This window comes from Microtus oregoni, unplaced genomic scaffold (assembly GCF_018167655.1).
Source record: "Microtus oregoni isolate MIOR12 unplaced genomic scaffold, Mior012 000015F_ref0000493, whole genome shotgun sequence".
Classification (NCBI taxonomy): domain Eukaryota; kingdom Metazoa; phylum Chordata; class Mammalia; order Rodentia; family Cricetidae; genus Microtus; species Microtus oregoni.
In genome coordinates this window covers 2,952,267-2,967,977 of record NW_024543074.1, presented here as the reverse complement: position 1 = coordinate 2,967,977, position 15,711 = coordinate 2,952,267, and the positions used below count along the sequence as shown (strand labels likewise).

The 15,711-nt window shown below is 45.2% G+C and overlaps 1 protein-coding gene across 1 annotated transcript; it reads left to right on the top strand.

Annotated features, from left to right (window-relative positions):
* The first annotated feature begins 4,990 nt into the window (after positions 1 to 4,990).
* Positions 4,991 to 15,002, top strand: Snf8 (SNF8 subunit of ESCRT-II). The gene is made up of 8 exons (XM_041664194.1): positions 4,991 to 5,129; positions 5,403 to 5,453; positions 8,835 to 8,973; positions 10,285 to 10,389; positions 10,965 to 11,037; positions 12,582 to 12,723; positions 13,899 to 13,973; positions 14,782 to 15,002. The coding sequence occupies exons 1-8, from the start codon at positions 5,076 to 5,078 to the stop codon at positions 14,917 to 14,919; spliced, it is 777 nt and encodes a 258-aa protein (XP_041520128.1). The 5' UTR covers positions 4,991 to 5,075; the 3' UTR covers positions 14,920 to 15,002.
* Positions 15,003 to 15,711: the final 709 nt, after the last annotated feature.

The window sequence follows — 15,711 nt, the reverse complement described above, 5'->3', positions numbered from 1 at the left end:
CTGCAAGCATACTGGAAAGTCAACGTAGACAGGAGGGATGCCGATGGAATCACTGTTTGTAATCATGAAGCAGACTGACCCAATGCAGCCCTTCATGCTAACCAAGCATGATGTCACAAGCCTGTCAAACCAGTGCTGCAGAGGGGAAGGCAGGAGGATCAGGAGCTCAAGGACAGACTTATCTACTCCAGGCTGCCTTAATGTTTCAAAAGCAAGCAAACACAAATAAAGGCAGGCTCTTTCATACATGGGCCTTCCAAGCAGCGGAGACAAACGCATCGTTCCACAGCCAGCAAGCCTTCATCTTCAAACACACACACACACATGCATCGTTCCACAGCCAGCAAGCCTTCATCTTCAAACACACACACACATGCATCGTTCCACAGCCAGCAAGCCTTCATCTTCAAACACACACACACTACTAACCACACAGCGTGATGATTTGCCTGAAGAAAGACAGAAAAAGTCCTATTTTTTGTTATTTTGATTGGCTGTTGAGAGAGGGTTTCTTTGTGTAGCGTTAGATCCTGTCCTGGAACTTGATCTGACCAGGCTGGGATTTAAAGGCATTTGCCACCACCGCCCAGCCAGAATAGTTCTTTCTAGGTGTAATGTGGTGAGAAAATGGCATTTAAGGTGAGACTGGGGGACATGCCAGGGAATGAATGGGCTGGAGAGAGCATTTAGTGCTAAGAATGAGAGAACCGGGTTTAGTTCTGAGAACCTTCTCCCAGTGGCTCACATGGCCTATAACTCTTTTTTTTTTTTTTTTTTTTATTTATTTATTTTTTTGGTTTTTCGAGACAGGGTTTCTCTGTAGCTTTGGTGCTTGTCCCGGAACTAGCTCTTGTAGACCAGGCTGGCCTCGAACTCCCAGAGATCCGCCTGCCTCTGCCTCCCGAGTGCTGGGATTAAAGGCCACCACCGCCCGGCCTGGCCTATAACTCTTGCTCCAGGAGATCCAACATGCCCTTCTGGCCTCACCTATGTATAGCCCCACACAGACGCACATACAAACTCATAAATTAAAAAATAAAAAAGTCAATCAATATGAAGGCAAGCAATGTGGAGAGTACATACAAGAGCTAGGTAGCAGTCAGGCCTCAGGTCTGAAAGGGATGGTGCAGGCCTGAAACACAGCCCTGGGGACAATGAGGTGGGACATTGCTGCAAGTTTGAGGCAACCTGGACTGCAGTGACAGGATGATGTAGTGACACCTTGCCTCAAGACAAAATAAAATGTCAGGTGTGGTGGCCCACATATTTAATCCTAGCAATCTGGAGGCAGAGGCAGGCAGATCTCTTTGAGTCTGAAACCAGTCTGGCTTATACAGTGAGTTCAAGGGCAGCAAGGGCTACACAGTTGGACTTTATCTTAAAACAGAAATTTAACTTGGAATGGTGGTGCACAACTTTTATCCCAGTATTTGGGAGGCAGAGGCAGGCAGATCTCTGTGAGTTCAAGGCCAGCCTGGTCCACAACAGCAAGTTACAGAACACAAAGAAACACAAAGAAATCCTGTCTCAAAAACCCAAAATTATATATTCTTTACAAATACAATTTGAATTTAATTATTTTGGGGGAGTGGTTGGAGGGTAGGTTCAGAGGTAATTAGGAGTACTGACTGTTCTTTCAAAGAACCTGGGATTCCATTCACAGCATCTACAAGACAGTTCACAACTGTCTAGAATTCCAGCCCCAAGGGAATTCTTCTGACATTTTAGAGCACTGACCACATACAGTATACATACACACAGGCAAAACATACATACATATAAAATTTAAAAATAGGGGGCTGGAGAGATGGCTCAGTGGTTAAGAGCATTGCCTCCTCTTCCAAAGGTCCTGAGTTCAATTCCCGGGAACCACATGGTGGCTCACAACCATCTGGAATGAGGTCTGGTGCCCTCTTCTGGCCTGCAGACATACACACAGACAGAATATTGTATACATAATAAATAAAAAAAATTTAAAAATATTTAAGTTTTTTAGACTTTTGAAATTAATATCATCATCATCATTATTTACTCCTTATTTTCCAAGACAGAGTTTCTCTTGGTAGCCTTTGCTGTTCTGGAACTTGATTTGGTCAGACCAGGCTGATCTTGAACTCAGAGATCTGTTTGCCTCTGCCTCCAAACTGCTGGGATTAAAAGGGCGTGCTACACCATGTCTGGATGACTTCTAAATTTTCATGCATTTTTGGTGATTTTGTTTCTTCCCTTCTAATCTTCTGGAGCTTCTGAGGTCTGTACCATGCAATAAACCTCATTGCTCGGAGGTTTATTTTCCTCTTCCCCTCTCCCTGGGCGAGAGCCACACAGCAACTAAAGGCTGAGCTGTGCCTTCATCCTTACTACGTAGTTTTTACATTTATTTATTATTTATGTGTATTCCTGTGTGCATGGGCATGCATGTTTGCATCCATGTGTGTGCATTGGAGCTCTTGGGGAGGACAGAGGACAACTTTCAAGAGTTGGTTCTCTCCTACCACGTGGGTTCAATGATGCCACTTCTGATTGGTCATCAGGCTTGGCATCAAGGCAAGTGTCTTTTGATGCTGAGTGCTCTTCTTATTACTATATTTAGTGAAGCCTTTAGGATTTATTAAAAATAGGTTTTAGGGGCTGGAGAGATGGCTCAGAGGTTAAGAGCACTGACTGCTCTTCAGGAGGTCCTGAGTTCAATTCCCAGCAACCACATGGTGGCTTATAACCATCTGTAAGGAGATCTGGTGCCCTCTTCTGGCCTGCAGGCATGGAGGCTGAACACTGTGTACATAATAAATAAATCTTTAAAAAAAATAAAAAAAATAAAAATAGGTTTTAGTCAGGCAGTTGTGGCACATGCCTTTTAATCCCAGCACTCAGCAGGCAGAGGTAGGCAGATCTCTGAGTTTGTGGCCAGCCTGGTCTATAAAGCAGATTTCAGGACAGCCAGAGCCATACAGAGAATCCCTGTCTGGAAAAAAAAAACTATTATCACTATTATTATTAAATATTTATTTTTATATTTCACATTTTTATTGTTTTTTTGTGTTTGAGAGAGAGGGTCTCACTATGTAATTCTTGTTTTGAAACTCACTATGGGCTGGTTGGTGGTGGCTCACACCTTTAATCCCAGAGGCAGGAGGATCTCTGTGAGTTCAAGGCTAGCTTGGTCTACAATTGCTAGTTCCACCTTTCTTTTCCAGCTCTCTCCCAAAGAGGTAGCTGCTGCCAGGGTTCCTCTCCTCTCCCCCTCTTCTTCTCTCTATTCTTTCCTTGTTCCCCTTCTCTTTCCCTCTCCCCTTCCTTTCCACAACACACTAAATAAATATCCAATCTAAAAAAAAAAAAGAGATAGTAGCTTCCAGAACACGTTCCAAAGCTACACAGAGAAACCCTGCCTCAAAAAAAAAAAAAAAAAAAGAAGAAGAAGAAGAGAAAGAAGAAAGAAAAACTCACTATGTAGACCAGGCTGGCCTCCAACTTAGAGAACTGCTAACCTCTTCCTCCTGAGTGCTGGGATTAATGGCATGAAGCCACCATGACAGGCATTTAAAATTATTTTTTCTTTCTTTCTTTTTTTTTTTTTGAGACAGGATTTCTCTGTAACTCTCTGCCTCCCAAGTGCTGGGATTAAAGGCATGCGCCAACACCACCCAGCTAAAATTATCTTTGTGTTAATTTCTTTCTATATGTGAACTCTTTTTTTTAAATAATTTATTTTTATTTTATTTACATTGATGCTTTGCCTGCATGTATGTCTGTGTGAAGGTGTTGGGTCCCCTGGAACTGGAATTACAGACAGCTGTGTGCTGCCATGTGGGTGCTGAAACTGAACCCTGGTCCTCTGGAAGATAGCTCTAAACCACTGAGCCATCTCTCCAGTCCCTATATGTGAACTCTTAAGAACAACAGTGTTTGCCTGTGTGGGAAGTGGGTGCCAGGACTGGTCTTGAGCGCCTGGTTCTTCTGTCTTCCAAGAGCTTGAATTACAGTTGTACTTACCAGATAGAAATTACATTTTTGTTTGTTTGAGACAGGGTTGCTCCGTGTAGCTCTGGCTGTCCTGGAATTCACTATGTAGACCAAGCTGGCCTCGAACTCTCAGCAATTTGCCTGCCTCTGCCTTCTGAGTGCTGGGAATAAAGGCATGGGCCACCACCGCCTGGCTAAGGATTTAATATCTCAGAGGGAAGTTTGGATCTACATTTGTGGGGTCTTGGATATTTTAAGGGAACAACAAAGACTCAAAAAGAGTTATATACTTTTTTCTCCCTTTGTATAATGTTCTTTCTACAAGCCAGCCAATGTAAAAGACTCTCTATTTAGTTTTTAATTGCAGTGATCTCATCTAAAGCCTCACCAGCTCTTTAACATGGTAGCAAGTGTTAACTGTGCATCACACTGCCTGTGAGAGGCAGACAAGAAGTCCATGCAGTAAGCCGGTCTGCCACAGCACAGAACGCTTTCCGACTTAATAAAGTTTACCTGTTGAATTCTTTTGCAGAGATTTTGAGTTAGATTAAGAATGTACAGCTAAACTGGGCGGTGGTGGAACACATCTTTAATCCCTCAGCTGGGCGTAATGGCACATGCATTTAATCCCAACATTCTAAGGTATGGACAGATCTCTGTAAATTCGAAGCCAGCTTGGCTTACAACGTGAACTCCAGCCTAGCCAAGGATGTATTGTTAGACCCTGTCTGGAAAAAAAATGGCTCCTTTCATGGTCAACACAAGATTTGGTGATGTCCCAGAAGCATGTATTGCTCTCTAGGCGCTGGAGCCTCAGAACAGCAGGCACCCACGTTCGTGGATGCATAGAGAAATACAACACAGACCAGGGTTCGCGCCTTCGACGTAGTCAGGGCTTCGTGCAACATGGCCCCAGCTAAAAGCGAGGCGCCCCCCCGCCCCGCCCCCGCACTCACCGCGCAAGACTCGCGGCAGGAAGTGGCGCGCGACTTCCGGCGCTCGCGGATGACGCAAGGCACCGGGCTTCCGCGTTGGGAGCCGGCAGGAGAACCAGGGACGCAGAGAGCTGGTGTCCCGGCTGCGGGGCGGCCCGCCGGCCCGTGGTGGGGATGCACCGGCGCGGGGTGGGAGCTGGCGCCATCGCCAAGAAGAAACTCGCGGAGGTGAGCGGGGAGGAGGGCGGGCCGCAGCCTACTCTCCCCGCGAAACATCTAATTCTCCCGGAGCGGAGTTCTCTTCTCCTAAATCGCCTTCTAACAATTGGCAGAAGACAGGCTTCTCCGGAGCTCCGAAATGAGTGCCCTGGAGTGTCAGGAAGCCGCCGATGAAATCATTATTTAAGACAGATCCTTACCCCTACGTACTAAAGCTGTGGCAGCACAATGGGAGCCTTAGCGCTCACTGTCTGAACTCATGCCGGGCTTTTTGTCTTACAGGCCAAGTACAAGGAGCGAGGGACCGTCTTGGCCGAGGACCAGCTGGCCCAGGTGAGTAATTGTCAGGCTCGAGTCAGAAACGGAGATCGAACAATACTACTCAGCATAGTTTTGATGTTATAGACTGTCTAGACTGAACTAAACATTGGATGTCACTCAAATCCAGATTTCGTTTTAGGGATTCGCTAATAATAGCTAAGATTTTTGAGTGATTAGACTTGTGTGTTTTCCCCGTTTTCCCTTTTATTTTACTTGATTATTGCCTTTTCATTGTTTTACTTTTTAAGATGGGGGTCTCACCTTGCTGCCCAGGCTGAGCTTCCAGTTTGTGCTTGGTTCCCCAGGCTCAGTCTCCTGAGTAGCATATGCTACCCATCACTCCCGGACCTCTGTTTTCCTTACATATGTGTTTGGTCATGTTCAAGCCTCATTACAGTTCCATGTCAACCTAGATTTCAAAAAACAAACAAAAAAATCAGTGTGCTGGAGATGTAGCTCAGATTTAGAGGATTTGCCTAACATGCACTTGAATGCCGTTCTCAGCACAACAAAAATTGAAACACATTTTCCTTAAAAATCAGAATAACTTCTCCCTAAGAATGGTGATATTTATTTGCAAATAGCATTGCAATAGGAAAGTGTAAACAAGTTGGATCCACGAAGCGTGTCTAAAGAAGTGAAACAGAAAGTTTTCTAGATCATACTATTACATAAGCCATTTTAAACGATAATCTTTAGTCACAATGATTGAAAAGAATTGTGTTGTTCAAGGTTAAACAGTCTGTTGAGCAGGCGCCTTTTTTTGATATTTTGCACCTTTTTTTTTTTTTTTGAGACACTATCTCTATGTAGTCCTGGCAGCCCCAGAACTCACTCTATAGACCAGGCTGACCTTGAATTTACAGAGATCCTCCTGCCTCTGCCTCCCAAGTGCGGGATTAAAGTCGCTGTTCCCGGCCCTTTCTTTCCTTTATTTTTTATTTTTTATTATTACTTTTTTATTTTTTTGAGCTAGGGTCCCCCTGTGTATCAGTGCTGCGGAACTAGCTGTGTTGACCAGGCTGGCCTTGAAATCAGATATCCACCTGCCTCAGCCTCCCAACTGCCGGGACTCAAGTACAGCACCGCACTCAAATCCTTTTATTATTGTTATTGTTATTATTGTTATTGTTGTTGTCATTAGGGGGCTCTTTGTCAGACCCAGGGCCTGGGATGTGCTGCGCATGTGTGCCATCACTGAGCTGTTTCAACTCCCAGGTTCTATTAAATATCTCACAGTACTGAGAATACGCCTGACCTGCTGAACCCGACATTTACAACACTGGGCATGCGCAGGAGAGTTGATGCAGGTTCCTTCTCTAGCATCACCCTTTTTGTGTGTGGATTCACAGTGCGCTAGGGTATCGTGACTCGTGAAGCGGAGGAGGTGGCTCAGCCTTAAATGTGCCCTTGATCTTACGAAAAATAGACCTAACATGTCATTTTTTGTTTTTGTTTTTTGATACAGGGTTTCTCTGTAGCCTTTGGAGCCAGTCCTGGAACTAGCTCTTGTAGACCAGGCTGGCCTCAAACTCACAGAGATCTGTCTACCTCTGCCTCCTGAGTGCTGGGACTAAAGGCCTGTGCTATCACCGCATAGCCATTTTAAGTTTTTATTATTATTATTTTTTATTTTTTTGGATTTTTCGAGACAGGGTTTCTCCGTAGCTTTTGGTTCCTGTCCTGGAACTAGCTCTTGTAGACCAGGCTGGCCTCGAACTCACAGAGATCCGCCTGTCTCTGCCTCCCGAGTGCTGGGATTAAAGGCGTGCGCCACCACCGTCCGGCTCCATTTTAAGTTTTTAAAAAGACAGATTGTTGTGTTGATGTGTGAGCATGCTCGCATGCATACATGCAGGTGCCTGCAGAAGCCTGAAGCATGTCAGATCCTGCAGGGTGTTGGTGGCATTTGCCTTTAACTCGGAAGGGTGAATCTCTATGAGTTCGAGGCCATTCTGGTCTACAGAGAGACTTCTCAGACAGCCAGGGCTACACAGAGAAACCTTGTCTCATAAAAAGAGTGGTTACTGCTCTTGCAGAGGACCGGGTTTGATTTCCAGAACACACGTGGCAGCTCACAAGTGCCTGTAATTCCAGTTCCAGGGCATCCAAAACCCGTCACATGTGGTACACGTATATAGACTCAAACATGCACACATAAAATAAATAAATATTAAGAGATACATAATTAAGACTGGGCGGTGGTGGTTCATGCCTTTAATCCCAGCACAGATAGGGATCTCTGTGAATTCGAGACTAACCTGGTCTAAAGAGCAAGTTCCAGCGTGGCCTCCAAAGTTACACAGAGAAACCCTGTCTTGAAAAATCAAAATCAAAAAATAAATAAATAAAATTTAAAAAGTTCTTGTTTCTAGGGAAGATGGCACATGAGCTTTAACTGAGAGAGGTTATTAAGAGGACACAGAGATTTGGAGTAATTTTCTGTGAAATATGAGGAGATGTTGGACCAGGAGTGATTCCTCTCAGTAGCCTAAAAGCTGTTCTTTGTTAATCAGGCACAGAGAGAGTTTATACAGCTCAAATAAAGATCCTACAATCTCCTAAGGCTTATACATGGCTTTGGGCTCCAGCATGCTCCACCATAGCAATTCTTTATCTGGAGGTACAAGATTAAAGGTTCAGTAATCAATACAATCCCAATTCTTAGTCTTCACTCTTCCTGCCGCAGGAGCATCCTATTCTTTCATTTTTAAGAAAAAACAGATTGTTAGATGTACCTTCAGCTGAATGAATTTCTCCAGGAAGAAGAGAAAAATGCATTAGACATGCATGTTGCTCTTCAGGACAGGGATACTGAACACAAATACAGATTTTAGAATGGAGGAGACAATCTCATCTCCCTTCTGCCTGCAACACAACTGTGCAACGTATAGGTAGGGAGAGCACAGAGCGGAACACCACTGCACATGCGCACCATCTCAGGACCTGGCGAGTACAGGCCAGAGGATCATCTTCCACTATTTTACAGTGAGCTCAAACCCAGATGGGCTCCATGAGACCTTGTCTCAAGAAAAGGACCCAAACAAACAGAGAAAGCACATAATAAATAGGGTAGTGTTGGATCTGAAAGAAACTGCTTTTTGTTTTTTGTTGCATTTATTTGTGTGTAGTATGTGGGCTCGGCCACAATACATGTGAGATGGTCAGAGAACAATTTAAATGTACAGGAATTGATTCTCTCCTTCCACCATGTGTGGTCCAGGGATAAAATTCAGAATGTCAGGCTTCATAGCAAGTACCTTTACCACTGAGCCATCTCACCAGCCAGACACTGGTTATTTTAAACTTTTCTCTGCCACCAGGCTAGGGACCTATCTTTAGCCTTGATTACGCTTGGGTTGCTCAGATTTTCCCGCTTGTCTTTCTTAACAGATGTCAAAACAGTTGGACATGTTTAAGACCAACCTAGAAGAATTTGCCAGCAAGCACAAGCAAGAGATCCGCAAGAACCCTGAGTTTCGAGTTCAGTTCCAAGACATGTGTGCTACCATTGGGGTGGATCCTCTGGCCTGTAAGGGACTGTCTGTGGGGCCTGGTGTTCTCGTAAGACCCTTAAGGGAGAGAAGCTCCCCTGTTGACCTCACTTCTGTGGGCTTCTCTAGATGCCAGCAAGGAAATATGGAGGATGTGTGTTTAGGGAGCATGTAGGAGGATGGTGTGTGCCCTTCTGATGTGCAGGCTGTAGTCTGTGGGTATCAACTTTCCTTGGACAATTTGTAGTGCACCTTTTCTCTTTTCCTGACTTTCCTCTTATTAGAAAAAGGAAAGTATTTTAAAGATTTTTTTTTTATTATGTTGAGGTACATGAGCGTGGGGTCTGATGTGCACATGAGTACAGGTGCTCTCTGGAGTCAGAGACGTCAGAACTCTTTGGAGCTGTAGTAGAGGCTACTTTGGGTTTTTTTGTTTATTTATTTGTTTTTGCTTTTGGAGACTGTCCTGGAACTCAATCTGCAGACCAGGATGACCTCAGTCTCACAGAGCTCTAACTGCCTCTGCCTCGCGAGTGCTGGGCATAAAGGCGTGCGCCACCACCGCCTGGCTACAAGTGCTCTTAATTGCTGAGGCATCTCCAGTGGTGTGCCCCCCTCCCCCCCGCCCCACTTCCTTTTGAAAATTTTATTATGTAGCTCTGCTGGCCTGGAATTCACTGTGTAGCCTAGGCTGGCCTTGAACTCAGTATCTCAGCATCTCATATAGACTAGGTTGGTTCCAAAGTAGCTATATCCTGCAGCTTTAAAATGTTGGGTTGCAGTTGTGTGCTACTATAGCTCCCTCGAATGCATTTTCAGTTCACAGTGAGGGGGTTTTACCAGGGCATAATCAGGAGCTTCTGTGTGTGGGCAGTGGGGGTGCAGGTCAAAAGACAACTTTGGCTGTTGTTTCTCGGGGCTTGGAAATCACATAGTAGCTAGACTGGCTAGCAAGTGAGTCTCAGGGATGTGCTTGTCTGCTTCGCCCTTGGGTCACAGGCACATTTTCCATGCCTGGCTTTTATAACATGGGCTCTGGGATAAAACTCAAGTCCTCACTTTACCTACTGAGTTATTCTGCTCCTCTCCCATTCCCAATTTGAGATAGGAGCTCATGTAGCCCAGGCTGGCCTCAAACTTGCTATGAACCTGTTGGTCCTCCTGCCTCCCTCTTCAGAACGCTGGGACTTGAGGTATGCACTCTGCATGGACTGGCTCAGAAGCTCTTCAGTAGTAAGCAAGGCAGGACCTGGGGTTAGGTAGGAAGACTTCACACAGGCTAGAAGCTTTAATCTAATGTTAAAAGAAGGGATGAAAATGAATAATACAACTTTTTTTTTTTTTTTCAGCTGGAAAAGGGTTTTGGTCTGAGATGTTGGGCGTTGGCGACTTCTATTATGAGCTGGGCGTCCAGATTATTGAAGTGTGCCTGGCCCTAAAACATCGGAATGGAGGTAAGGTTGGTTCGGTCTTGTAGACTGGGCTCTTCTGTTTTCCTTTGTTAAAATCCTATAGCCTGAAGGCCTGCAAGGTCTTGAGGCATATCTTAGCTGTTTGAACCAGGGCTATTTAGTGAGAAACCTTGTCTCAAAAAAAGTTCATAGTCACTGTGAGTTGTTGGAGGCCAACTCTGCTTATATAGTTGGAGGCCTGTCTGCTCTACCAGGCAGAGACCTTGTTTCAAAGGAAACAACAATCAAATCGGTCATCTGGGGGTGCCGTCTTTTTGTTGTTTGAGACAAGGTTGGCTGACTACATAGCCCAGGCCAGCCTGGAACTCATGGTCTACCTTTGTCTCCTGAGTGAGGGAATCCTGGGGGAAGCCACCGTGTTCATCTGTTGCCTTCATTTTCAGATTTTCCTGGGCCTTCCCTATGGAAACAGGGTCCCAGTCCTCGCTTTTATGGTCTGGCCTGTTAGTTTAGGAGAGGTTGGCGAACTAGAGTGACCTTTGTTGTTTGAGGTTGAGTGGAAGAGGGTCCATATATCTGAAGTGGTGTTTTTATTGTCTTTCTGCCCTCTCTAACAGGTCTGATAACTCTGGAGGAGCTACATCAGCAGGTGTTGAAAGGAAGGGGCAAGTTTGCTCAGGACGTCAGCCAGTAGGTCCTGCTTCCAGTCCCTTGGGGTATTACAGAGTGTTTTAAGAAAGGGTTTCTGTGTAGCCTAGACTGTCCTGGAATCTCACGAAGGATCCCAGAGTGGCCTTGAACTCCTGATCTCCTACCTAGCTACACATTTTTTCCTTACATTTTATGTGTATGGGTTTTTTTTTTTTTTTTTTTTTTTTGCCTGTTTGTGTCTGTATACTATGTGTGTACAGTGCCCAAGGAGGTCTTAAGGTGGTTTCAGATTCCCTGGAGTTGGAGTCAGAGATTTTTGTGGGTGTTGGGACTTGAACCCAGGTCCTCCGGAAGAACAGCTCTTAACTGTAGAGCCATCTCTCCAGCCCCACCACCTTTTGACTGTTGGAATTACAGGAACGCAGTACACTGGGCTAGAAAGAACACTTTAAAGATCACACAACACCCTCCTCCTAGTCCTCTAGTGTTAAGGCTAACTTTAGAGCCATTCGCCATCTTCTGCATGATAAAAATATGTTCCTTTTTTTCTGCGTTTGGTGGTATTGTGGATCAAACCCAGGTCCTTATGCTAGGCAAGCTCTCCATCACTTGAACTATATACCTAGCCCCATAAAACCTTTTTCTTTTCTTGTGTGTGGTGGTTATTTTTTTCCCCCGAGTGTGTAACCTGGGACACACTATGTAGACCAGGTTGGTCTCAAACTCAGAGAACTCCATCTGCCACTGCCTTAGTAGTATTGAGGTTAAAGGTCTGTGCCACCACATCGGGTATACAGTAAACTTTTTTTTTTTTCCTACCCGAGCCAAGGTTTCTCTGTGTCGCCCTGGATGTCCTGAAACTTGCTCAGTAGACCAGGCTGGCCTCTTAACTCAGAGATCTACCAGCCTCTTCCTCCTTAGTGCTGGGATTAAAGGCGTATGTCACCACCACCCAGCTATGTTAAATTTTTTAATGGTTTGAGATTATTTGGTGTCAAGGAGACTAATACAGGCACCTAAAAAGGCTGGGGACCAAGTTGAGGGTGAGGTGATGAGGCATAAATTGACCTAGATGATCCAACTGTGTGAATCCAACTAAGAAAAGATAAATAAATGGCTGTTGTAGATGTAGCTCCCAAGAAACCTACCTCAAATAACAATGAAGACCAGGAATATTGAAAAAAAAAGCAGGGGCAGAAGGCTATTAGCCATGCTCTTTGCACATCAGTTTTTTCAGAGGAGGTAAGCTGGTGTATTCAAAGAGATTTAAGTCTGCTCCTCGGGGCTCGGAAGGGCATTCAAACCACTGATGTCCTTTCTCTGGCAAGGGACATGAACCTCCTTGTGTGCTGGCTGTGTATGATCTGCACAGGTTCTGGGAGTTTTCTTTTTCTCTTCATGAGTTTCCAACTACAATCATAAAATGTGGCAGTAATCAGCTGCTGCCCTTTACGGATGGACAAGCATTCTCACTTGCTGTAGTTCACACTCCAGCCTGGTGGCTCTTCGGTCAGTTTCACTTACGCATCTGAGTATCAGGCCTGATCTGCCAAGGGTCTTGAAGCTGCTCTTCCTCACTCCAGAGACGACCTGATCAGGGCCATCAAGAAGCTGAAAGCGCTGGGCACTGGCTTTGGCATCATCCCCGTGGGCGGCACTTACCTCATTCAGTCTGTTCCAGCTGAGCTCAATATGGATCACACCGTTGTGCTGCAGCTGGCAGAGGTAGGGTGTGCCTTAGAAAGCACTGAGGGGCAGCCTGGGCTGGAGTCAGGAGCAGTGTGCACCTGTCCATTGCTCAGGTCTTTGGTGGAGACTGTCTTGTGAACTACTCATGCCTGTGCTCATTCAACAGACATTTATTGAGAACTGCAGTGCAGAGCACCTGTCTAGGCTGCAGGACAGAGAGACTGGTACAGTCCCTGCCCTGAGCTTAGTCTAGTCAGGCAGGCAGTCGTGCAGACAAGTTCTTGGAGCAGACAGACCCTCTGATGTCTCAAACGCTTGTAGATTCCTCACAAATTTAAAACTTTGCCAGCTCCCCAACTCAGTTCCTCAGCATGCCTGGAGATTAAACATCCCCCAACATCCTCATCTCCATGACGTAGGAAAGATGTTTTTTAAAATTTACTTTTGTGCATTGGTGTTTTGCAATGTATATTGGGTCCCCTGGAACTGGAATTACAGTTATGAGCTGCCATGTGGGTGCTAGGAATTGAACCTGGGTCCATCTGGAAGAACAACCAGTGTTCTTAATCACTGAGCCATCTCTCCAGCCCTGATGTGTTCATTTTTAACTCTGTAATATAAAACATAATGAGCAAGGGGCTTTCATTCAATGTTGGAGGAAGGGTAGGGTGATGTGGCACAGGGGCTTCATATATAAATATTTAGATAAAATTTTTTTTTAAAAAATGTTTATTTAAAAAAAATGTTTATTTAGTTATTATGTATATGATATTCTGTCTGTGTGTATGCCTGCAGGCCAGAAGAGGGCACCAGACCTCATTACAGATGGTTGTGAGCCACCATGTGTTTGCTGGGAATTGAACTTGGGACCTTTGGAAGAGCAGGCAATGCTCTTAACCTCTGAGCCATCTCTCCAGCCCAATATTTAGATGAAATTTATGATTATCAAAAAAAAAAATTTATGATTATCTTTGTTCCTTCTTGGTTAGTCATCTGGAATCTTCTCTTGGCATACTCCCTATGATGGTGTATCTTGGGATCTTAGTGCCTTGGACCAGTCCTTCTCCAACCTATCTCCTGAAAGTCACTTCTCTCCTGGCAACTTTCCCATTCTCAGTGTGCTCAGGCTTGTTATATCCTGCTTTTCTGCAGGTGCTAGGCCCCAGGAAATGAACACTGACTGATTCAGTTCCTATCCCTCTTTCCTTCAGAAAAATGGGTACGTGACTGTCAGTGAAATCAAAGCCAGTCTCAAGTGGGAGACAGAGCGAGCGCGGCAAGTGTTGGTATGTGACAGGAGATGGTCTGGCGCCCAAAGAGCAGCTTTGCTCTTTCCCTCCTACCTTGAAGCCTGCTACTTTAGCACTAGCAGGAAGCCCAGCATTTCTGTGGTAGCACTGAGAAGGCAGAGCTTCCTAAAGCTGGCCTCTTACCTTGATACGCAAACTTAATACCAAGGGACCAATGATACCCACTAGCTTTCCTGGACACATGAAACCTGGAGCTGTTGGTCAGTCAAGACAGTGATATAGTTTGTACTGGAAATAATAGCACAGAGCAAAAATTGGTAACCACTGAAGGTAATTATCTGTAATTACAAAATTTATATTATATGGTGGATAATTTTGTATATACAAATTTGTACTAGTGAAACCTAGGCTAGAATACCTTTTCCATATCACAGCAATTCTCTGCACTTCTATCTATAAAATGGAAAGAACATAAAATATGGACACAGCTTGTTTTAGGAAGCTAGTCCCTCCCATTTGCTCCCTGCATATTATCTCCAAGCCATCCAGAACCCTGATCCCTATTTTCCTCTGAGGAGCTGGAGAGGAGTGACTGACAGCATATAGCATATGCTGCTGGAGTCGTGCCTTACCCCACCATCTTTATCACACTGCAGCTTTACCTTCCTGCAGCTGTTAAAATACTTGGTGCCATTTTTTTTCACATCTTGGCCAAAGTGAAACATTGTTCCCATTTAGGTGTGTGAACAAAGGCAGGCATGTGCTAAAGTGGATGAGGGGCTGCTTAGCTCTTCAGAGGTACCCATAATCCCTCTCCTCAATTCAGCCCTCTTCTTCTCTCCAGGAACACCTGCTAAAGGAAGGCCTAGCCTGGCTGGACCTGCAGGCTCCAGGAGAGGCCCACTACTGGCTGCCAGCTCTCTTCACAGATCTCTACTCGCAGGAGATCTCAGCTGAGGAGGCCAGAGAAGGCTTCCCTTGACAGTGTGGAGAGGACAACAGCAGCAGCCAGAAGGGGACCTGCCTGTGAATAAACCTGGACAATTTTGTTTATAAAAAAAAAAAGCTTCATCCCAAGTTTTTCCTTGCCCCCCTCCTCCCCGGATTTATCTTTTATCCAGTAAGATAACCTGAGTAACAACACATAAAAGGACACCAACAAACCCACAGCGCTGGGCCAAGAAGCAGTGTCTCGTGTCTGGCCTTAATACAGCTCAAATTACTACTACTCCACTAATGCAAACTTCCTCACTCCTTTCTATCCCAGTGGACCTAGGCTCTCACAGTCACTGTGACTTAGCTTCAGTGTCTTCTGTGGAGCCTCTAGTTTGAGACCAGACTGAAGGATCTGAAGTCCGGTGCGGCTGATGATGCATTTTGTTCAGGTTCCTTACCAGCTCCTATAGACTCAAGGTGAGCAACTGTTAGTCCCCACCTTACTCTTTTACGTCACTGCCCACTCGGCCTTGACGCAGCCTCCAGTAAGCAGGTATGATTCATGGGGTAGTGAATGCCAGAGGTTGTGAAAGCTAATGTCTGGCTCTACTAGCCCCAGAGCCCACTTTCCCCATCCCTGTCCTCACGGCACAGGCTGGATGGGCATAATTAATTGCACTGGGCATTTCCTACACTGATGATCAACCAAGAGGAAAAGCTTACCTCAGAAAGCAAGTGAATGAGGTGGCAATGGAGGCTCAAATTTATAGCCTAGTATTTATAAAGTGCTTGATCACCACCTAGACACTGAAATACAATGGATTCAACACTGAGACAT